The 21,428-nt window shown below is 47.7% G+C and overlaps 8 protein-coding genes across 8 annotated transcripts; 3 read left to right on the forward strand and 5 right to left on the reverse strand.

The window, feature by feature from the left end:
• Nucleotides 1-1,030: 1,030 nt before the first annotated feature.
• F4812DRAFT_260472 (uncharacterized protein) lies at nucleotides 1,031-4,124 on the reverse strand. The gene is made up of 4 exons (XM_047930801.1): nucleotides 3,722-4,124; nucleotides 3,351-3,644; nucleotides 3,189-3,298; nucleotides 1,031-3,136 (listed from the first exon to the last, which is right to left on the reverse strand). Exons 1-4 carry the CDS (start codon nucleotides 3,863-3,865, stop codon nucleotides 1,276-1,278), a joined length of 2,409 nt encoding a protein of 802 aa, XP_047792625.1. The 5' UTR covers nucleotides 3,866-4,124; the 3' UTR covers nucleotides 1,031-1,275.
• A 1,554-nt stretch (nucleotides 4,125-5,678) lies between these two features.
• On the forward strand, nucleotides 5,679-6,774 carry F4812DRAFT_260582 (uncharacterized protein). The gene is made up of 2 exons (XM_047930803.1): nucleotides 5,679-5,968; nucleotides 6,170-6,774. Exons 1-2 carry the CDS (start codon nucleotides 5,787-5,789, stop codon nucleotides 6,522-6,524), a joined length of 537 nt encoding a protein of 178 aa, XP_047792626.1. The 5' UTR covers nucleotides 5,679-5,786; the 3' UTR covers nucleotides 6,525-6,774.
• Nucleotides 6,775-6,884: 110 nt separating this feature from the next.
• On the reverse strand, nucleotides 6,885-9,958 carry F4812DRAFT_260511 (Metalloprotease). The gene is made up of 3 exons (XM_047930802.1): nucleotides 8,741-9,958; nucleotides 7,550-8,655; nucleotides 6,885-7,486 (listed from the first exon to the last, which is right to left on the reverse strand). Exons 1-3 carry the CDS (start codon nucleotides 9,470-9,472, stop codon nucleotides 7,195-7,197), a joined length of 2,130 nt encoding a protein of 709 aa, XP_047792627.1. The 5' UTR covers nucleotides 9,473-9,958; the 3' UTR covers nucleotides 6,885-7,194.
• F4812DRAFT_417008 (myosin regulatory light chain cdc4) lies at nucleotides 9,865-11,834 on the reverse strand. The gene is made up of 3 exons (XM_047933143.1): nucleotides 10,955-11,834; nucleotides 10,571-10,804; nucleotides 9,865-10,473 (listed from the first exon to the last, which is right to left on the reverse strand). Exons 1-3 carry the CDS (start codon nucleotides 11,127-11,129, stop codon nucleotides 10,445-10,447), a joined length of 438 nt encoding a protein of 145 aa, XP_047792628.1. The 5' UTR covers nucleotides 11,130-11,834; the 3' UTR covers nucleotides 9,865-10,444.
• Nucleotides 11,835-12,166: 332 nt separating this feature from the next.
• Nucleotides 12,167-13,746, reverse strand: F4812DRAFT_260601 (S-adenosyl-L-methionine-dependent methyltransferase). The gene is made up of 4 exons (XM_047930804.1): nucleotides 13,560-13,746; nucleotides 13,396-13,497; nucleotides 13,178-13,242; nucleotides 12,167-13,123 (listed from the first exon to the last, which is right to left on the reverse strand). Exons 3-4 carry the CDS (start codon nucleotides 13,189-13,191, stop codon nucleotides 12,238-12,240), a joined length of 900 nt encoding a protein of 299 aa, XP_047792629.1. The 5' UTR covers nucleotides 13,192-13,242; nucleotides 13,396-13,497; nucleotides 13,560-13,746; the 3' UTR covers nucleotides 12,167-12,237.
• Nucleotides 13,346-14,699, forward strand: F4812DRAFT_260613 (NAD(P)-binding protein). The gene is made up of 2 exons (XM_047930805.1): nucleotides 13,346-13,860; nucleotides 14,131-14,699. Exons 1-2 carry the CDS (start codon nucleotides 13,767-13,769, stop codon nucleotides 14,517-14,519), a joined length of 483 nt encoding a protein of 160 aa, XP_047792630.1. The 5' UTR covers nucleotides 13,346-13,766; the 3' UTR covers nucleotides 14,520-14,699.
• Nucleotides 14,479-16,466, reverse strand: F4812DRAFT_468952 (DHH phosphoesterase; the record flags this gene model as incomplete). The annotated part of the gene is made up of 3 exons (XM_047938828.1): nucleotides 14,479-15,552; nucleotides 15,659-16,052; nucleotides 16,117-16,466. The coding sequence occupies 3 exons, from the start codon at nucleotides 16,464-16,466 to the stop codon at nucleotides 14,938-14,940; spliced, it is 1,359 nt and encodes a 452-aa protein (XP_047792631.1). The 3' UTR covers nucleotides 14,479-14,937.
• A 3,093-nt stretch (nucleotides 16,467-19,559) lies between these two features.
• On the forward strand, nucleotides 19,560-21,000 carry F4812DRAFT_417027 (uncharacterized protein). The gene is made up of 3 exons (XM_047933144.1): nucleotides 19,560-19,900; nucleotides 19,976-20,508; nucleotides 20,656-21,000. Exons 2-3 carry the CDS (start codon nucleotides 19,999-20,001, stop codon nucleotides 20,689-20,691), a joined length of 546 nt encoding a protein of 181 aa, XP_047792632.1. The 5' UTR covers nucleotides 19,560-19,900; nucleotides 19,976-19,998; the 3' UTR covers nucleotides 20,692-21,000.
• Nucleotides 21,001-21,428: the final 428 nt, after the last annotated feature.

The raw sequence follows: 21,428 nt of genomic DNA on the forward strand, positions 1-21,428 counted from the left end.
AGATGAGCCAGAGCATGCGACGATCCTAGGGAATGTCGATCCCAAACGCATGGAAGCTTTGGCGAGCTGTCTATTGTATCACGGTACTGTCTGTGAGGTCCTTACCTAGATAGGTGGAGATAGCATCATCAACTCCTCGAGTTGACATCGATTTACCTTTTGGTAGTATACCGGTTTGATAGCTATTATCTTCTGAACCCTTGCATGTAAGTATTACCTCTTTTCCTATTTCCATGAAACATAAACCATTCTACATTTAGAATCATTCTCTACTTACCTGATAGACAATGGCTAACTGGCTCTAGCATAGTCTTGGAGGGCGAACTCCACGAAGAAGGGTCGTACATTCTGGAGTGCGAGCATGTCAGGTATGAACTCCTACCAGTGCAATCGGGACCATGTCGAAGCATTTGCGTATTGCTTCAGGACAGCGGGTTGCAACCTCCTCTCACTCAGGCCTATCTTTCTTTTATCACGTCATAAACGATCACAGAAATAGCACGTCGCGGTTTCACGGAACAGTGAGCTGGCAACCTTGCGACCTCGAAGACATTGTGTATAGGTTAATAGGCACATTGGTTTGATTATACATGGACAATCAACCTGTATGGACTTGAAATTTACCTATTGATACAAGCATTGGTCAAACGAGCTAGATACCAGGTACCTAATATGACATTCCCCTTGCTCACCATGTCATGCTTGTCTGGATGTATTTTTGAATTTGCAACTATCGGTCTGTGCGTCATTCTGTAGCTTCTTCATCAACTTTAGTCAATCCGGGGTGTACCATATACATCGTGAAATTGTAAATCTGTAACGTATCCAAGAATACTAATAATGCTCGTGAGGTGCGTAGTAGTCTTGTCTTTAGATAGGAGATCAGTAATAACAGATAACCAGTATAGTGAGTGGTAAGTGCCGAGAGTATCCACTTACCCAGTTAGGTGTCTCGCTCTCCTCTCATTCGTCCCTTTGTCGACTACCCTAGTCCTTGCATTTAATGTAGCTCTTCCCAAGTATAACAATACGGGCTTCAATCACTTTATTCACACACATTTCTTAGCATTACTGATTAAAAGGAAGAAAAAAAAAACAGGGATGAATAATATCCGGTTTGGCTTCATCCAGTTCCTATATGTATCTAAACGCAACCCGCCAACGCCCAACGCGGCCATCATAAAGTCCATCCTGTCGTACCCAGTTCCGCGCACGCCAGCCATTATCCCATCCCTAGCAGACCATCCTAAAGAACTTAGAGAAACCATTCCTCGTCTAATCAACAATAAGACCTTCAAGGGCTTGCATAGCTCTCGTTCCTTCTTTCTCAAAGGCCGTAACCATGGTCTCACACTCGAGCTTCAACTTCTTCTCGGCTTCTTCGGCATTGCGGTAAATCCACTCCTCGACAGTCATTCGCTTTTCCGGGCTAGTGAGATCCGCCCCGCCTCTCAGGAACTTTGCTGACCCCGACGTGTTCTCTTTATCTATGTCGTCGAAAATCATATCGACATCGACGGCAGTCCAGGGAGTACCGCTCCGCAACCCAAACAGGATATTTCGCTTGGATGGTGACGTAGGTACAGGAGTAGCGTGAACAGGGGCAAGAACAATTCGAGCGCTATTCGCAGTATTTGAAGGTTTCGAAGACGGCGGCTCGTTTTCAGCATCGGAAGCCTGAGGCGACTGCGAAGGCGATAAAGCCGCCTGCTTTGCAGCTGGCGCTGGGGAAGTCAAAGCTAAGGGAGTTGAAGGAGGCTGGGGTTCATCCAACTCCACTGGCGGCTGAGGGGGAGGTTTGCTGACTAGAGGAGAAGACGTGGCTGGGGGTGAGAGAGCCTTGACCCTTGTCGCGGATTCTTTTTCTTTTTCACTGGAATCGCCAACCTCGACAGGCTCAGGTGCGGATGCAGCCTCAACCCCAGCACCAGCAAGTTCGTCAGGATTCGGGTCTGGGTTTACTATGGAGGCCTTTTTACTAGGCCGACCACGCTTCCTAGGAGCGGCATTCGATGCTAGGCTCGTTCGAGCCATGGTTGAGTTGCTGACAACACTCACGTCATGACCTTCGGCCAATTCATCGGCGGTTGCTGTTTCGATATCTGGCTTAACAGGCTCGTCATCTTTAATCTTCTTTGCTTCCTTCGACACTCTCTTAGGGCCTGGTTTACGGCCCTTCTTAGGAACCGGGGGTTCTTCCACTTGCTCAACACCCATCTCTGCTTCTAGCGCTTTCAGCTCGTCTTCAACTGCGACCTCGTCGACATGAGGTTGAGGGTCAAACATAGCATGGTCATCGGATGCCTCGGCTTGGCCTATGGAATCCTTTTTAGAGACGGAAACCTTCTTGGTCTTCTGCTTGGACGGAATATTTTTCCTATCTGAATCTGAATCGGCTGCAATATTTTCGTCATCCGACAGTGGCCGGTCAAAATCGGCCTGTAATTGTCTATCAAGTTCATCATCGTCCATTATATGAGCAGCATCTTCATGTAGGGAAACGTTCGATATGGTGGATGCTGTAGAAGCCTTTCTAGCTTTTCGAGTGGTAGTTGATCTGGCCTTCTTTCCTTTCGCCTTTGACTTGGGAACTGGATCTAAATCAGACATTTCATGGTCCGGTGCTTGGTCAATAACAGATGTGTCCGCGACATTAGCTTTTCTTGTGCGCGTGGCTCTTTTCTTAGCGGCCGGCAGCTCTGCCGTTGTCAGTACTGAGTCTTCAACGAGTTCACTAGCCCGCTTGCGCCCACGGGTAGCCTTCGGCGGCGGCGACGGAGGTGCTTGTTCTATTTGCGGTTCAGGCGAATCTTCCAGTACCTCAACCGCCTCTTCTTTCTTTGCTCGAGTTCTCTTGCCCTTGGTAGCTGTGGTCTTTTTCGTCCTCCCTCGCTTTGTTCCACCTTGTGTCATTATAGACGTAGTGGTCATAACACTATCATCATGGTCGGCATAGGGTTCAAGTAGTGAGGTCGCGTCAGACGCGACAGTCGTAGCAATAGACTGTGCAGAGAGTCGGGACGACTGTGAAGCCCTGGCTCCCTTGCCTCTACCCTTTTTCTTCGTCGGTCCCGTCTTATAATGGTTTAACAATTGGAAAAACTGGCAGTCTGGAGATCGCTTATAATGTTCATCCCTATATCAACACGTTAACCGGCGGAAGAGCCATAGGGGATCATCCTGCTTACAATGGGTTGTCTTTTGGTTCCCAACCATCAAGGGCGAGAGAACAGTACGTGCAAGTTGCCATGTCGTCCGACTCTGCAGTTGGTGTGTACTTCCAACCGGCTTCTACAAGCTGCATCGACTTAGCAAAACGGGACTGGGAATAATGTGGGATATGCTCTAACCTGTTTGGTTTTGCATTTCCAACCTCTCTTTCCTTCGTGAGGCCAAAGCCCCGCGAACGTAGCTTTCCGCGCTTCAACCATGGGCGCATCACTAGGATCATCCAATCCATAATCGCCTAGGCCCGCCTCGATGGCGGCTACGATAGCCCAGCCACAGTGTGGTGATAGTCGTATGTGCTCCTCTAATGGGTTATCGTTCGTCTCCCATCCCTTAAACGCCTTTACGCAAAGGAAGCAAACAGTGTTATCGGGGGCCTCGGGGGTAGGTTCAAAGTAGAATCCGGCTTGGGCAAACTTTGTAGAACAACGATTAGTATTTACCTTAGGTAGGTACATAGGCCAATATGATCTCTGTATAGGTAGGGACTCACTTGAGCTGGATCCAGTTCTTTGTGCGGCCATGTAAGTGCCTTCGAAGCTTTTCCCTTGACAACTGGCGGTCGTCGTGCCAATTGAAATGATGCCAATCTACCATCATAGGTAAAGTAGCGATCGGCTGTTTCGTCGGTATCCATGCCTGAAGAAGGCTATTATAGAATGTAGCTGAGTTAAAGGATATTGATCGGGCGAGGGCGGTTTCTGAACACAGCGGACTTTGGACGAATCAATTGGCGCGTCGCAAAATAGATACTCGAAATTAAAGTGAAAAAGACGTGTATGGTAGGCGCATAAATAGCATCATCTACCTACGAAGAGAAACACGAGTAAAGACTGCAAAAGAGCAAAACAATTGCTTGAAATTTGGGTGTGAAGCCGACCGCAATGTGAGTGATGTTAAAGTCCAAAATGAGTTCAATTGGCTAGTGGACCGCGTTTCTGTTTACTTTCCGATTACCGCCCCACCTCTAATCAGCCCCACCGTTGCTTCAGCCACAAAAAAAACAAAAATAATAAAAATAGTCCCCGCACATACTGTGCTAGGTGGCTCCTAAATTCCAGTACCCAATGGCATGATTGTATTTTTCCCCTAACACTGAAGCACATGTAAAGGTTACATTATTCAATACAAGATGTAAATCAAAGTGATATTGCCAATGAAATCCAATAAGCTGATAAGAGAATATTGTCTTTAATGCTACATACCGAGTTGATATGCGTTGCGAGATCGTCATAAGAGGTAGGTTAGGTACCTAATAGGTATATGTTCTCTAACTGAAAATACTGATGGGTGAATTGATTATAAGCATCAAAAACCCGGGGTGATTTTTGCCAGGAATAAGTGACGCTTCCAACTCGGCAAAGAATATCACCGCTTACGCCAGCAACGAGACTACACCGCGCTAGTTTAACACACTCTATTAAAACACGCTCTAGCTATAAGTCATATCATATTTTAGGCTCTGGCGTCTGGGTTGCCTCACGCATATCCGCGTGATGCGTGCTGATACATACGAGATGATGTATCTTTCAACAAGCTGTTATCGACGGCTTATACGGAATTAAGTGCCTAACACTAAGAATAAAACAAAAAATAAAACATGTTCTTGACTAGGTGTTGTAACTATTCAGTTTGATACTCTTCATTGCAATACTATATTACATAGGTAACCTTGATACAAAAGACGGTAACGGGCACTTAGAGGTGTGCATCATATATTATATAGAAGAACATAGGCGTGGCATCTGTTGAGGCTCACATAATATTACCAAGTAGCTTAAAAACATCTCACAAAAGTCACCAATACGTACCTCAGGTATCAATGAGGTTATAAATAGGCGGCTGTACAAGTGAGCCCCAAGAATGACATAATCGCTAACTTGAGCGTGATATTCTGGCCATTATGCTAGGTTAGGTACGTAAGACATTTCAGCCTCTAGGTAAGATCCAATCCGAGTCTAGCCAGGCGGAATCAGTAAAAGCTATCTATGATCATAGATCATAATATTGCCAGGCCTTGCTCAGGTAAGCTGTCGCCAATATTGTAACCAATGCATGAAAACACGCTGACTCGAGTGAAGACATTGAACAGTCAGCAAAAAGTATTGAACAATAGATTGGGAAACGAACTAACCTTGCACTGGTCGATTCGATTGTACGGCTACGAATGACGGGTAGGTCTTCGAAACGAAGACGGAGAAGCCTAGACTACGTCCCGGAGCTAACTTGTCTAGCCACGAGATGGAGTCATCCATATTCGCATCGCGTTACCGCCGGCAATAAGCTCTCGTTTTTGGAAATAGACCATGGGCAGAAGGAAGGGCTTAGGAGGTACGGCTAACGAAAGACGTACACCTCGCTGGGAAGAAGTAGGCCTCAAGAAGATATATAAAGGGGCAAGTCGGCAACCAGAAAGTTGAGAGAATCACCACTCACAGCATCCACAATCAACAAGACTTTAAAACAAGCACGCTACCTCCTACTCTACTCCTCTTACCACCACTACTACTACACGCCTCTCAACAACTCTCGCAAGTTTAAATAAAACATCACTCACAATGGGTTTCACTCACTACGCCGGCCCCGCCTCCAACTTCCCTCCCCGCTCGCAGTGGAAGTCCTTCGAGGAGATCTTCAACGCCAACAAGCCCGCCATGGCCGCCACCGGCGACAGCGGCGAGGACATCGGCCGCATCTGGAACGCCGTTAACGAGTGTGCCAAGATCGGTGTCGAGGAGCGGTAAGTTTTCTCCTTTTCCATACCTATACCATCACATCACATCTCCCCCCTCCCTCTTTCTCCTTCTCCTTCTCCATCTCCAGAACCAAGACACATTCATCCTCTCGAGAACAACAACTTCCCCACAGACTACCTACCTAACCTTAGGTACCTCCTACCTATGTTACCAGCAAGCTAACCCACACCCCCCCTTTCCCCCAGCGTCATCTTCGCCATCATCATGCAGGAGAGCACGGGGGACGTCGGGGTGCGCACGACGGTGAACATGGACGGGCACGGGACCGCGGGGCTCATGCAGTGCGACGGCAGCCCCGGGTTCCCGGGCCAGCACAACCTCAGCCAGGAGCAGATCACGTCCATGGTGCGCGCGGGAACCAACCACTTCAAGCAGAACCTGCGCTCCTTCGGCGACGCCGACACCGCCGACTGCATCTACAAGGCCCTGCGCGAGTACAACTCCGGCTCCGTCAACCAGGCCGACCTCAGCGACGGCAAGGGCGCCACCCCCTCCTACGTCTCCGACGTCGCTAACCGCCTCCTCGGCCGCACTAACTAGGTGCCTACCTACCTAAGAGATATAGTAAGGGGGGAAGTCAATTTGGATACACGTACCTAACCTACCTGGTACCAAGCTAGAATATATTGAAGGAAGAGTTAAACCGGCTTAAGTGATATAAGCTATAATCACATTCGTTTCTGTATATAGAAGTTTAATACAACATCACCCTATGCACACGCACTTGCTATATCATGTACCTAGTGCTAGTGTTGTGTGAAAAGACGCATTGTTAAGGTATTGAAATCGCCTATGTTGATCAGCGCAAATTTAAAGAGATTGAAAGTGTAAGCAACATACCATATGTGCTATCTATGAAAAGCCATGAGCTCTGTTATATGTAGCATTTACGAGAGTACCTAAGGTAGTAGTAGGTATTACGCATAGTTAGCAAATAGGCTCAGTACCTACCTGTTATACCGTCTCATTGGCTACATTAGCTACATGCTGACAATAATAAATTATACGATGCAAAGCTTTATTTCGTATTTTAGTAACTTTTATGGTAAGCTAATTGCCTCTATAGCATGTGGACGAATTAGATCTGCCAACTAGTGTATAGGCGGAGTGAAGGCTGCAGCATGCAAGCCTCGCAGCAACTGCTTACAGGTAGGTTGCCTGGTATGCTAGGCCACAGCGTACCTAGTATTGATCCATCTCTAGTCTTTTTTTATGCCGCAGAAGTAAGTGCAATAGCTGTGAGGCCCAAATCAGCGTAAAATGCGTCACTACTAGGCTTTCTGCCAAGGAATTGTTCAAGGGTCGTCATTTCGTCTTGGCTGCCCCCGCGCTCTAGCACGGTGTGGCGGTACCTACGGCCTTCCTTTCCATTCATTGGGTCTTCCTTGAAGACGGAATAGAACATGTCGGTGCTGTAGACTTCGGAAGATAGGTAGCCGTAATAACCCGCGTCATAACCTCCCATGAGATGACCGAAGGTTGCTTGCCCATTACCCCAAGTGCTTTTATCCAATATTGGTCAGTATTACAATAGCAACAGAACATGAATTGTAAGGGAGACGTACCTTGGCTCTCCTAGAGCTTCGGGGCCTTTGAGGCCAGCAATCTGGGTGCGTAAATCGTTGTATAGCGCACTGAAATCGATCTTTTCTAGTTCCTCATGGGTAGCAGGGGAATGCACTGTCATATCGAAGATGCCAAAGTGTAATTGTCTGAGGTTGAAAAGGGCGTCATTGACATGCTTCGTAGAGATCTGCTTCTCTATTAAATCATCGGGGATTTTCTCGCCAGTCTTATAGTGATTCGAGAGGGACTTAAGCTGACTAGGCGTCCAACACCAATTCTCGAGCATCTGACTTGGAGCTTCGACGAAGTCTCTAACTGTCGCTGTGCCGTGGAATCTACTGTAAGTAGTTCGGCCGGATAAGTCATGAATACCATGTCCGAGCTCATGGAATAGAGTTACCACCTCGTCGTGTTTCAAGAGAGAGGGCTTGTTCTCTGTCGGCTTAGAGAAGTTGCATACGAGGGCGGTGGCGGGATATCTACGCGTGCCGTCCTTATTTAGGAAACCAGGCTGCAGATTGAAGTTGGCAGCATGGCCATATTTGCCTGGACGCGGGTGTAGGTCGAGATAGAGGTAGCCGACGAAACCATCGCCCTCAGAACTGTCATCCCAGACGGAGAAGAGGATCACATCCTCATGCCAAGCAATGTCTTCGGCTTTACCGGTTGGTGATAGCCTCTTACGCTCGCTAGCGTCCAGTTCCACAAATACCAGGCCAAATAATTCTTCGAAGATGTGCAGCATGCCTCGAACAGTGCTTTGCAGTGGGAAGTATTCTGCAATCTTGACCTCGTCAATATTGTATTCTTGCTCCACCATCATGCGGTCGTAGAAGCGGTGGTCCCAAAGGTAATAGTTTCCATCCGGCTTTAGGCCCCTCGACTCCTCGTCTTTCTTCTTCAGCTCGAGCAAGTGATCCTTTTCTTTCTCGCCGCCTGGTGCTAAGCGTTTCCGCAGATCTGCTAAAAAGACGTTGACAGTAGCCGGTTCCTTGGCCATTTTTTCTTCTATGCGGAAAGCGGCATGGTTGGGGTAGCCTAGGAGTCTGGCACCTTCGTCACGCAATAGAACAGCCTCTCTGAATAGAGGGACGTTCTGATTAGTCTAAGGTGATTTGTTAGCCAAGTGTACCTCAGGAACTCTTTTGTCATTTTTTTCTCAGTAGAAACCGTGAAGGGAAAGTATATACCTTGTTCTCATTTGCAATGAAGACTTTCTTTCTGGTTTCCGGGTTTTTGGCGAATTTTAGGGTAGGGAAAAGGTCGGGATATTTGAAACTGAGCTTCAATTTGCCTTCATTCTCCCCAGTGCCTTTTTCTAAGCCATCGAGCACGTCAGAGGGAACGCCATCCAATTCCTCTTTAGAAAACCATAGAACGCCGTTCTCCTCGTTCAGGTTCTTCTGGAACTCGATGCCAATCTGACTCAAACGCTTCTTGATCTCTTTGAAGCGATCTCGCTGTGGGCCTTGGGGTAATCCCAAGCCATTCCTGATATATCCTTTGCGTTCCTTTTCGAGTAGACGCAGGCTTTCGGCATCGAGATCGGGCTCTTTATTTTTCTGGGCCTGAAATGCAGCATCGACAAGCTTAAAGATATCTTCGCGCATGTTACACTCGATAGAGAATTCATCAATGATCTTCTCGGCCTCGGTCGAAGCATTACGTAGGTCGGCGTCGCTTGAGACGTATTGGTAGAAGCCGAGGATTCGAGTGTTCAACTGGGATTGGTTCTCGTCTTCGGCGATGGGTGCCAAAACAGAGGCAAAAGTCGCAGTTGAAGGGTTCACATCGGTAGCAAGCTTGTCTAGTAGAGATCTTGTAGTCTCGCAGATAGTCTTTGCATCGTTGACGATGGACTCCTTGGTCCCCGTGAACGTCGGTGGTGCCTGGGGAGGGCTCTTGTACTTATCGGGAGCCATAGTGGCGGTTACAATCGATCGATCTTGAGTAGTTGAACGGGTGAGAGAGAAGACAGTTGTTGAGGGAATCGTCTTCGGTCGTATCTGGTTAAGATACGAAGTAAGACGAGAGACAGCTCGTGCGGCAGCCAGATTGTAGGCGATGGCGAGTAGGAGGACGAGGAAAGAAACCACCACCAAAAAGGAAGGACGGTAGTGTTTTCTAGTAGAAGTAGCTCTGGTGTAGGTGAAGTCCGCCAGTATATATCACGAGGCCCAAGGGGATTGGAGGGGCTAATGGAGGGGCGATGACCGGACAAGGCGGGGCTTTTTATGCTTGGATTTATGCTTTGGATACGTGACAATTCTGACGATGTAAGGTTGTGGATGCGTCTTGGAGCTTGTATGGAGCTAAAATCCACGTCGATCTTGACGGAGCCAAGACACCTAACAAGTCCCACTGACATTTCCTAGATTGCGGGGGGATCACACTGTAACGTAGGGCCTATCCAGCTATCGGAACAGGAACTGGAGGTACAATACCTACCGTATAACCTGGGTACATCAACAAGTCTCTCTTACTGGTATTTTAGGACCTAAAAGAAGCCAACAAGCCTTTTCAGCTGCTACACAGCTGCATGACCAAACACAACCATGAAAACCCGGAGCCCTGGATTGAGAAGAATTTTTTGTATTACGTACAGAATCGATGAAAAGTAAAAAAAAGGGAGGGTCTTCCGCATGCCACCCATCCACCATACAACCACCCCTCTCCCCTATTCACTTATTTTCCATATCTGACTTATGACTACCGTAAAAGATCAAATAGGCCAATCCTGCTTCATATAATCCCGTCAATGAACAAACGCCATGTCGTCCTCCCCAGCCAATGCCTATGGTTGTAGTGGTTTATTGATATTCGTGGGTGCATCTGACAATTTCTACGCCTCTAAACTCCAGCTTCCATCTCAATGCTCGCGAGGGTGAAATGATCTAGTTGGCCAGGATGGTTCGGACAAGCTCTGCATTGTGTTCGTTAGCTATCGCTTTCGCTCTTTTATTTTTTTTTATTTCTTTTAAAAAAATATAACAGTCGAATTCGTGAAATTCATGACTTACCAGTATAGTTGACTTGTCCCGAACTGGTGTCGACAGCCTTAAGCAGCTCGTCGACCTCTTCATCCGTCATCTTTTCTCCTAAGTTCGTCAAGATGTACTTGAGTTGACCAACACCAATAAAGCCAGTCATGTCCTTATCGAAAACTTGGAAGCCGCGGCAGTACTCGTCAGGCTCGCCGGGGTCGCGGAAACCGCCTGGTCGGTTCAGGATTTTCGAGAAGGTCTCGAAGTCGACTACGACGATGCGGTTACATTAGCAAACAGCCATTTTCGATTTAGGTACGCACGTAAATTGTATGCGGTGCTCAATTTCCGGATACCAGCAGATTGTACGAGTACGCAAGTCTCAAAATAGGATAGGATAGGATAATAGGGACCACTCACAATCACCGCCAACATTGCGCTCCAAATCTCTGATCTCGGCTAAGGTAGGGTTTTGCCCACAGGCGCGCAGGAGGTCGCCGAGGCTTTCGAGGGCAACGCGGCCATTGCCTCGCTTGTCGAATAATGAGAAAGCCTCCTTGTAGTTGGTTGAAGCCTGTGCATCGTTAGTGGCCATATCGATAATTTGTTGCTATCCAAAAGAAGCCAAAAATAGTAGGGCGAAGCAATTGATATCCAAAAAAGGAGTAAACGGTTCGCTTTTGTTTTCTGGAGATTCGAGCTCGCTTTGGAGAAATATGACGAAAGGATCGAAAGTAGCATTTCTTAGGTTGCGGGCGTTTGCGTGTCGGCTACATGCTGCCATTTGGCTGCAAAAGGATCACGCTGACTGGTCGTTTCTCATCGCGTAACACTGGCACTAAGCCTTGACTTAGGGAGTTACGAGGGGCAACAACAAGGAATCCCCTCTGTTTATGTTCCCAGGGTAGGTACTTTATGTAGATACCTACCTAGGTATCTAAAGGTAGACAGTGAATTGGAGCAGACAAAGAGCAACTCACCATTTTGAGGTATTGAGGGTTGGAATTGTAAATAAGACCGGGTCAGGAATGTTATAATAAAAACGGAGTCGGCGTTTGTGATGATGTTTTCTTGGAGTTGTGAGGACGACGGTGTAAGATGATAAGAAAGTTGAATAACGGAGATGAAATTGAATTACCCCCCTACCTTAGCGCAGTTCCAACAGTTCTAATAATGCTCCATGCGTTGCTGGCAATTTGAGTGGATCAAGTTGGGCGTAGGTATTGACTGGGCAACGGCATAACCTAACCTTGTTTTAGTTACTATGGGGCTTAAATGCAAATAAACCGGATGATTTGGTTGGGCTGATCTAGAGCTGCCAGAGATGGCATGGGCGGGGCTACAGGGACTAAAATTCACCGCCAAGGTACAAATATGAACCAATGAGTGCAGGATAGGTACCTAAATGCAGGAAAACAATTCACATTCATATAAGGTTGTTGCATATCGAACTTGAATGTTTACTATCGTAGGTATTAGATACTTCGTACAGGGCTGTATTTACATACTCTACGTACTTTTATATCTATCTAAATGTAGTATCTACAATTTCTCACTATAGAGAAACGGTATTTCTCTATAGTGAGAGGTATAATTAAGTTAGATACCTAAGACATAAAATAAAATGAGAGCAGAAACGGTGCCCCTTGTCTGTCCTCGTTTCTCAACTTACCTGCTTTAAGAAGCTATACGCATAGTACACATCATCTACGCCTGGCCATTAGGATATAAGTGCCCCAATCATTTTCAACTTCAATCTCCCGCCACTGCTCCCCCTTGGCCTTCCATTCCGGTACCGCGTCGATCATGTGATCCCACATTATATCGACCACATCCCCCTCTCCACCCTCCGCTCTGCTCTTCGCCTCGGGATGGGCCTCTTTCCAGCCATTGTACGCGCTAAACGTCCGCAGGTAGCTCTCTACCTCGCCGAGCTTCATCTTCTTGTTCAGCCAGCGGGTCTCCTCCGTCCCCTTCTCTCCCGGCTCGTGCTCGAGGCGGGTGACATCCGTCCAGTCGGAATCGGGCGGGTGCACGCTGCGCAGGAGGTCGCGCAGGATACTCCGCCCGGGCTGTTCCCAGTACGGGCCCATGCCCTCCACGCCCGGCGCCACCTCGCCGGACCCGTAGACGAACCGCTCCATGACTTCGGTCGCCCGCTCCGCGCCCACCAGCACGTTGTCTTTGTAGCCCCAGAAGGCGACGGTGCCGCCGCGGCGCACCACCCGCGCGAGGTTGGGCCAGACCTTCCCGTAGTCGAACCAATGCGCGGCCTGGCCCGCGACAGCCATGTCGACGGAGCCATCCGATAAGAAGCGCAGATCCTCGGCGCCACCCTGGCGAAAGGTCACGGTGGGATCGGTCGTGGTCTGCTTGGCTTGCGCTATCATGCCTGCTGACGGGTCGATGGCAAGCACTGATTTGAAATGCGGGCTGAGGGAGCGCGCGATAAGACCGTGGCCGCACCCGAGATCCAGTAGCGTGCCGCTGTGCGCGGGCAGCTGGTGGTAGTTTAGCACGGTGCGGAACAGTGATGGGGGGTAAGCCGGCCGAAAAGCTGCATAGGCCTTGGCTGAAAAAGTTGGTCGGCTATACTTCTGTTAGCGAGACGTTCTTCTGAAAGGGAAGGTCGTTAAAACTAACGCAAATGTCGCCATCTCTTATGCGACTCAACTAACGAGAATAAGTTGAGGCTTTTCTTGGTAGATCTTGGTTTACCTTAATATGAGTTACATTTGTTGACTAGGTAGAGGTAGGATTCATATAGTGATCAGGGGTAAAAAAAATGGAACAAAGATTGAAGGTTAGAAGTACACTCAGCTTAGAAAATATGGAGCTTCAGTTGCATAGGAGCTGCTTACCTCCTTCTATCTAGCAGGTGATGTACCGTACCTTAGGAGGTACCTAATGAGACGACACCCGGTGAATTATACGCCATCGATCGGCCCTGATATCGCCAAGACCTAGTATAAGTAAGCCTCGGGACATCAGCTTCGACAAGTTGATAAGAGAACTGGAACATTACATTTATCTATCATTCATCATTCGTAAATACGGTCTCAACGAAATAACTCAACATTACTCAGACAGAACCAATAGGTCGTTCCCGTCTCATTTAACAGCGGCAAGCAACACACATCTTCCTCTCAATAATAGACTCTTTCCACCAAATATACTATAGTCACACTCTATATTCTTATCATCGGATTACCTTACACATTTCATTGCCAAAATGACTACCGAAACCACCGTCCGAACGTTCTTCAACTCCCCTCAATTCGCCGTTGTAGGCGCGAGTACGAACCCCGCCAAGTTCGGTCATAAGGGTAAGGACAATCCCTGTTTTCCTAGTCTCTAACCCCTCCTCCGCCATCAGGTATTCTACATAGTATTCTCGTCTATCTCGCTCATCGATCGATGTGGTTGCCTCGATCTCCCCTCCCATCTCATCTACAAGTTGCAGACCAAACGATGCTTACATGCATATGAGTGGGATACGACATAAATTCAACTTCATAGTTGCTATAGAAAAAATAAAAATAAAAATCAAGGTCAAGACAGGCTTGCTAACCAAACCTGCCCCTCCGCGCTTGAAGTCTTCACTTGGTACCACGCGCACTCCCTCCCCGTAACGCCCATCAACCCAGCGAGCGCGAGCATCGAGACGCCCTTCGGCGTGCACCCGACGGTCAAGTCCCTCGCGGACCTCCCGGACCCGCAGCACACCTCGCTGTCCATCATCACCCCGGCGCCCGTGACCCTCGGCGTCCTCAAGGAGGCCAAGAAGCTCGGCATCCCCGCCGTCTGGCTGCAGCCCGGCACCTGGGACGACGAGGTCATCGGGTACGCGCGCGGCGGCGCCGAGGGGGCCGAAGACGCCGGGTACCCTGGCGCCGTGGTCGCCGGGGACGGCGGTAGCGGCCACGGCGGCTGGTGCGTCCTGGTCGACGGCGAGCGCGGCCTCAAGTCCGTTGGTAAATTGTGAGTCGATTGTTTCCGTCGTGCTGCTGCTGTGGCAGCACCAACTCCTACGAGTTAAGCGATGAGGCTTAAATTGCTAGGAAGAGGCATGGGCTGGGAAAGCTTGTGGGAGCGATGTGCGCTCTGATGTGAGCGCGCTGCGAATTTCGCGCCGACGTCACTTTCCGACGGACAGATAATCTTTCGTCATTAATTAATAGAATTCGATCGCATATCTTCAAGTAATGAATTTGCTCAAAATCTCTTATCGGGGCCAGGTAGTTAATGGCCGAAATTGTGACAGGATACCCTACCAGGTAGGTTAAAGGCTCATTATATTCGTTTTGTTGAATTCCGGTACCTAAGGTCATTATAGAATTTTCGTCTTACCCAAGCGCCCAAGCAGTAGTCTTCTTTTCAGAATAGTTTGTTAAAGTGTTTGACTACTTCGGGGCGGCGTCTTTCTTAATTTTCTTGGGACTTGCTCCTTCGGGCCTCCTCTTAATTTGTAAGATGTCCATAAACTCTTCAAACTCCGCCTTCGGAACAATACCACCACTACCCTCTTTATGACCCGTCGCAAATGACTTTCCAAGTCTTTCATGCGGAGTCGGATCTGGAGCCCTCGCCGCAATGCCCTTTAGTACTTCGATAATGTTCACCGGCGTTTCCCGTGCCCTGGCGCTTCGGGCAACGCGGCACGAGAAGTTCACCATGCCTGGAAGATAGCCCTCGTTAGCTACTAGGATTACCTCCAGTTTCGGTGATTGTAAAAACCATGCCCTGCGGGCTGCTACTATAGGATGGACTCGGGTAGTAGAGTTGATGCGGAAGACGGCAATGGTGCCATCGTCCGAGAACTTCGGGGGCGTATGGGTACATCGTTCTGCCTCGGCATTTACTTCAGCCCTAGCGGCAAGGAGACTCCGGTTCGTGAGGAGTTCCTTGAGCGAATGAGCAGCAATTAGGGCAGTCCAGGCAGCGGCAACGTCATAGGTGGCGGTTTGACGGGACGCGATGATGAGTGATAGCATCGTTGATCTCCTTTCTAGTGTAGGCTTTGAACGTAGGTTCCATATCCGGAAACGGTGGCTCCCGTTTCAAAGCGTTACCCAAGTCATTTCGAGTGCCTATTGCACATAGCCAATCACATTGGCTATGTACCTTCTCATGTAGCTCATTGCAGATATGGTTGGTAAGGAGCGAGCTCGTAGCGACCGGTGGAGAGTGGCACGCTGTAACATGTTCTGAGCCCTCCGGGAAATTGTCTTCCAATGACCAATGGTGACCTATCACTAAAGACTCATGAGGGGAGTCGATTACTGGAGGTGAGTTCCTCGATCCTTGGCCTAGGACAAAGATATATTCAGGATTATAAACGGCCATAGCGATGCGCTCATTCTCTTGGTGAATATTACTCCCTTTTCGAAGTAGATGGGCCGATATGAGAGTAGGGTTCAGATCAAGCAACACGAGGGTTTTTTGTAATATAGCACCTGATGTTAACTCATCAACATCTTCATGAGGAATAATGAGTGTCTTCTTATTCGCGGAAGCGCTATATAATAATAATTAGTAACTGCTTAAGGGCTAAAAACTATACGAGTTATAAAACATGCCACTCTAAAATGAAACTCCGAGCACGCTCTATCTGATGTTTGGGAGCTGGCCATACGATTTCGCCAGTTTCTTCATCTCGGATGGAAGGGATTAGATGATGCTCTGGCGCTTCCAGTCGAGGCTTCTTAGCTTTTGGGGTTGCATTTGATACCGTTGATACCGTTGATGCGCTACGCTTCATGTGAATTGTAGCTCGAGCTCTGATGGCGGTTGGTTGATTAAGGTACCTCGTTTTAAAGAGAGCATGAGTCCTAAACCGGTCGACTATCTGTTTGGCAGCATTTGAGGGTCTTGTGATAAGGATAGTCTTAAATGCTCTTGATGCGTTCGCATGGCTGATATTTGCGTTCATGAGGCGCACCAACTGATTCTATGTTGAAGTCTATTATTACCTAGGTACGGTTGGAATTACAATTACAGGTATATGTACCTACCTAGGTACCTAAGTTGGGAGGTCTTGGGTTTTTTTTTTTTTTTTTTTTTTTGATGGAGATGTGAAAAACTCCAGTTAGTATTGATGACGTCAGCAAAGGCTACCTAAGGTATCTGGTACATTTCCGGTACACAGATGATAGCACCCCCTTTTTTATTGTATTTCTTATTATATCTCCTATACATTAATTACATCTTGCTTTTCTCCTCTTACTCGGGTGATTGATTCATCAAACACACAACAGAAGATCAGCTTTTCTTCAATGCTCCAGTCGACTTGCGTACCATGTTCCTACGTCAGGTGGTTTTATTCACAAATATCACGATCAATGCACTTGAATTGGATTCCCTTCACACGTCCTTCTAGCACCAACCTATTTCTTACCCCCTTAATCATTACTATTCATATCCACATATAGACCTAAATAGATGGCCACTCAGATGTACGACTTCGTACTATTCTTCTAGTTCCCTGTCCTACTCACATGTTACAATAGGTAGGTACCCTTCACAAAAGCTGACTTCCAAGTAGGACAAGGAGTAACCTGTATGCTCTGAGATATTATATTAAGTCGGCCTCGCCCACAACTTCCCCTCACTACTTCTTTCTACGCTTCTTCCATCTACAGTATCTCAACTACTTCATCGGACGCCGCAAAGACGACAATATATTTCCGTCTTTTAGGAGCAGATATAACTTTCCAGAAACCTGATCTATACAGGCGCCATGTGCAACTTGGTAGACCATATGTGCCACAGATGCTCTATCCTTGTCTGGGGGCCGGAATACGTTACCATCTGTGAGGATCATCAAAGATGCATGACGATGCCACGCCAGGTATAGGATACCTATTGTGACCGTCATCTCAAAAAGAAAACCCCAGCGCCGGCTCCAAAGTTAGATCTGAATCGCGACCAAGCAGGGGGGTCACAGGCAGGAGGATCAAAATCCGGGGGATCGAAGTAAGCTACTTCTTAGTTCTCAAGGCTACTGAGGTATAGACTACGAACGACACGTACTTGGGCTTCCTATAGTTCCTTGTAAGTTGACGATTGCGTATAGTTAGTCCAGCTTGCTAGACGACCTTTACGAATATTAATAATTTTACCAATTTATAACAAGTTTCCTGTCTTCCCGTAATTGCAAGCTCTGTTCAAGGCCAGGAAGGGGGAGAGCAAGCCGACCCCTATCATTCAATATGAGGTATTAGATGATATCCTTACGTACAATATGACATAGTGTCTAATAACTAACCTCAGGAGTTACCCCTATGGTTTCTTAGCATATTTATACACTCTTGCAAAGATCTTCTAGTTAATGAACCATTATAACCCATTACACGTAGAAGTTAGAATGGCCTTGAATTACCTAAATCTTAACTATTGCATTTTATGAAAAATATGTTACTCAAGTACATATAACAGGTAGTCACTTTCCTATAAAGCTGCCTAACTTGATGGCTCCCTATTACCTATAAGTATATTATATTAACTATAGCCACGCATTAGCTTGTTGACCAAAGGTACTGACGCGTATCATCAGAGCATGGCGTCGTAAACGTGAATGCCCCCCTGAAAAGAAGTTCAGGATTCCACACCTCACTTGCTGAATAGGCAGCCACTCGTGGGTTTGACTCTACGCTACTCATATAGGTACCTCCTATTGCAATCACGTAATACAGCAAGATTCGTAGCGACAAGAGACCTTATGGGACTAAGGGATGTATAATTTGAATGAATATATAGGCGAGGTAGGCAGTCACTCTTTCATCACTAGACGAGCTTTGTTCGCCGGGCATTATATGAACACGGTCTTCGCAGCCTTTCGATCTGATTTTTCCAACCTCCTATTCACCTTTAGCAACAAAACAAATCCCACAACAACCAGCAGTAAGCTATTTAGCTATACCTTCACGACAAGTATAACTTGCAAAGCCTCTTGCCGTCAAGAGAACCATGTGCAAGATAGTCAACCACAAGTGCAGGGCGTGCGGGGCCCTCGTTTCCGGACCAGAAAATACCAAGCCCTGCGCCGAACCCTCGAAATGCAATTCAACACCGGTTGACAAGTTCGATGCAGACTGCGTCGCCCACAGCCCGCCGCCGCCGCCGCCGAGCTGGACTAAACCTTCTAAGTAAACCTTGACTGGGGGTCTTTACCTAAGGCAGTTATTTGGAGCTTCATGAAAAGCCCAGGGGATTGAAGTTCGCGGAAATCATGTACCAAAATAGGTAGTTTACTCAACTAGGCACCTTGAGAATATATATGTATCTTTACCACTAATTTGTGCAAATTATTGGCTCAACTGCAAGAGAGAGGTGTTCTGTATGTCCCTGGTTAGCAAGATACCATAACCGCCGCTGGCGTTTATACCTAGAAAGCAAGAGTGATAATTAGAGCCAGGTTTAACCACCTTTTTTTTTGCCAGCTACTTGCATTCCTTAAGCATATCAAGCTTCCAAACCTTGCAACGTAGGCCTCCCAATCCAAAGAAATCTTAAGAGAATGGCCGCTCAGGCTAGGTATGCATATATATAAAGCCGACATCAAGGCCGCGCTAACAGTGCCAAACTATCTCGCGAATTCCCAGTGGATGGCTCACGGCGGATTGCTAGGAGACTATCGCTATATTTGAGAAGATTTTATAGACGATAAGCTAGGACGATCAGCTTCACAACCAAATGACTTATGTTCCGGGTTTGTTAAGAACATGAGGAGAACCTACGATAACGCTTGGAGCCCGTTACGAAGAGCCCTTGAAAATTAATCTCATAACTTTCCTAGGTCTTGTTGCCGTTGTTTATAGTTAAAATGACAGGCTTGATTTTCTTTTGATTTGAAGCACATAAGTAATATATTCGGCCTGTATACAAGTCGACCCCACGGCATTTCTTGATGTTGGTCTGTCCTAGTGGATTCTATGATTCTGCAGTAAACCATATCCCACATGACTTCTAATCCAGGTGACCCAAGCATTTTCCTCTTAATATTAAGTTAAGCAATTTAGCGAACAGCCAGCTATCAGCATGCCATTATTTAAATGTTTAAGCTCGAATTGGTCTGGACTGTTCTCCTCGGAACCCCTTTGCGCACCTGGGTACGGTTCAGGTGCCGAACCTGAGCTTAGGCTAAATGATATTGCGATGACGGTCTTACCTTGGATATCCTTCCACCCATTCCGCACCCGACGTAGTAACACGGAAGCTTTACTACATGCTACACAAGCTCATCCGCCGGAAGACTTGCCCGTGTCCCTGATGGATGGATCTGAGGGAGAAGCAATCATTGCTAGAATAAATACCACTCACCTCCAGCACTTTGGTAATGTAACTTGAACATCCTTGTGCTTAGCTGTAGGTTGTCTTATACAGTACACGTATCTGCCTCTTTGAAAACGTCCTTTTTGATCGACAGTGCGTCTATATTAGTCCGAAGACCGTATTCAGCCACGATGTTGTTCCAACCCTTTACACTCGCGCTCCTCGCCACGCTCGCCTCGACTAGCCCCGTATCCCCGCGGCAATCCTCGGGACCGGGCACGACCCTGCAGCCGGGCTGGTACTGGATCCGGGCGGTGGCGGCGCCCAACTTCCACAAGTACCTGCAGACGAAGCCGGCGGGGGGCGCGGCCGTGCTGGAGAGCTACAAGACGGCGGGGCAGTACAACGTCCGGAACGGGCAGCTGGTCGCGAACACGGGGGACGGGAACGCGCCGCTGTACCTGCACGTCGAGAGGCCGGCGGGGGACCTGGCGAGCCCGCCGCGCACGCTGGCGACCTCGTTCAACGCGACCGAGAACCCGTTCGGCTCCTTCGCCTTCCAGGGCGACGCCCTCGTCTGGAGCGTCCCCGGCCTCGACCGCCAGAACAATGCCGCCTGGCTCGTCTGCCGCGGCCAGGCCCTGTTCGTGAATACCGGCGCGTACGGGTACCAGACCCCGAGCGGGTGCTCGGATCAGACTGTGAGTACTTGACCTACCTGATAGAAAGAAAAAACAAGAGAGAGAGATAGACACACACACAGAGAGAGAGAGAGAGCTCTTTTGTTCTTTCTGCCATTATTAGTCTTCTATCCAGGCTGCTAACAAAGCTACCTACCCAACGTACAGATTCATTATTACAATGACGCGCACGCAAACGAGTAGTAATATGATGGGTACCTAAATTTTGAATTGAATAGTGCAGGTAATATATGTATATCATTATTAGGTTATGGCTGAGTGATGTAGATTATCAACATCAATACGTTCTGCTTGTAATCAACAATGTCGTGAGTCTAAGATATTTGATGCTTGCAGGTTCCTTACCAACACTCGCGAAGCACATCAACCACCCAAGTATTAAAACGAGGGAGAAGGTGCCAATGTAACCTGTGCGGCTCAACCAGGGGTACTGCTTGTATTCTTAAATAGCATATCTGATGTGTATCCTACAAGCCCAATGCGTCGGAAATTTAATCATCCCATAGATACCTATAGGGGTACAACACCAAGCAAGCAAGCACATCCACAACGGCCAAGCCCTTTGTTGCACCAACGTCACCTCAAAGCAGAGCAGAATGACCAATCACTCGTCGCTATCCATGTATAATATCAGGCATTTATATAATCCTTCTTTCAGGTCCGCAATTCAGATATATGAATCCCTTGTCCTACCTAGCTACATAAAAGCAACTCAGCTCACGACAATGCGGGCTCAAAGGGTTGCCAGTCAACAATACTATTGTTATTGATAATCTTAGCCAAGCCAGAGACGGCAAAGGTTTCCTCGCACAAGGAAAAATTATCCAGACACCAAGAAAGGCAAACAATAGTCATTCACGGGAAGTGGGATAATGGATCGATATAAGCAAGCGAGACAAGTAACTCAAGGGGGCCTTTTG

Source organism: Daldinia caldariorum (genome assembly GCF_022478825.1).
Source record: "Daldinia caldariorum strain CBS 122874 unplaced genomic scaffold F4812scaffold_3, whole genome shotgun sequence".
Taxonomy (NCBI): domain Eukaryota; kingdom Fungi; phylum Ascomycota; class Sordariomycetes; order Xylariales; family Hypoxylaceae; genus Daldinia; species Daldinia caldariorum.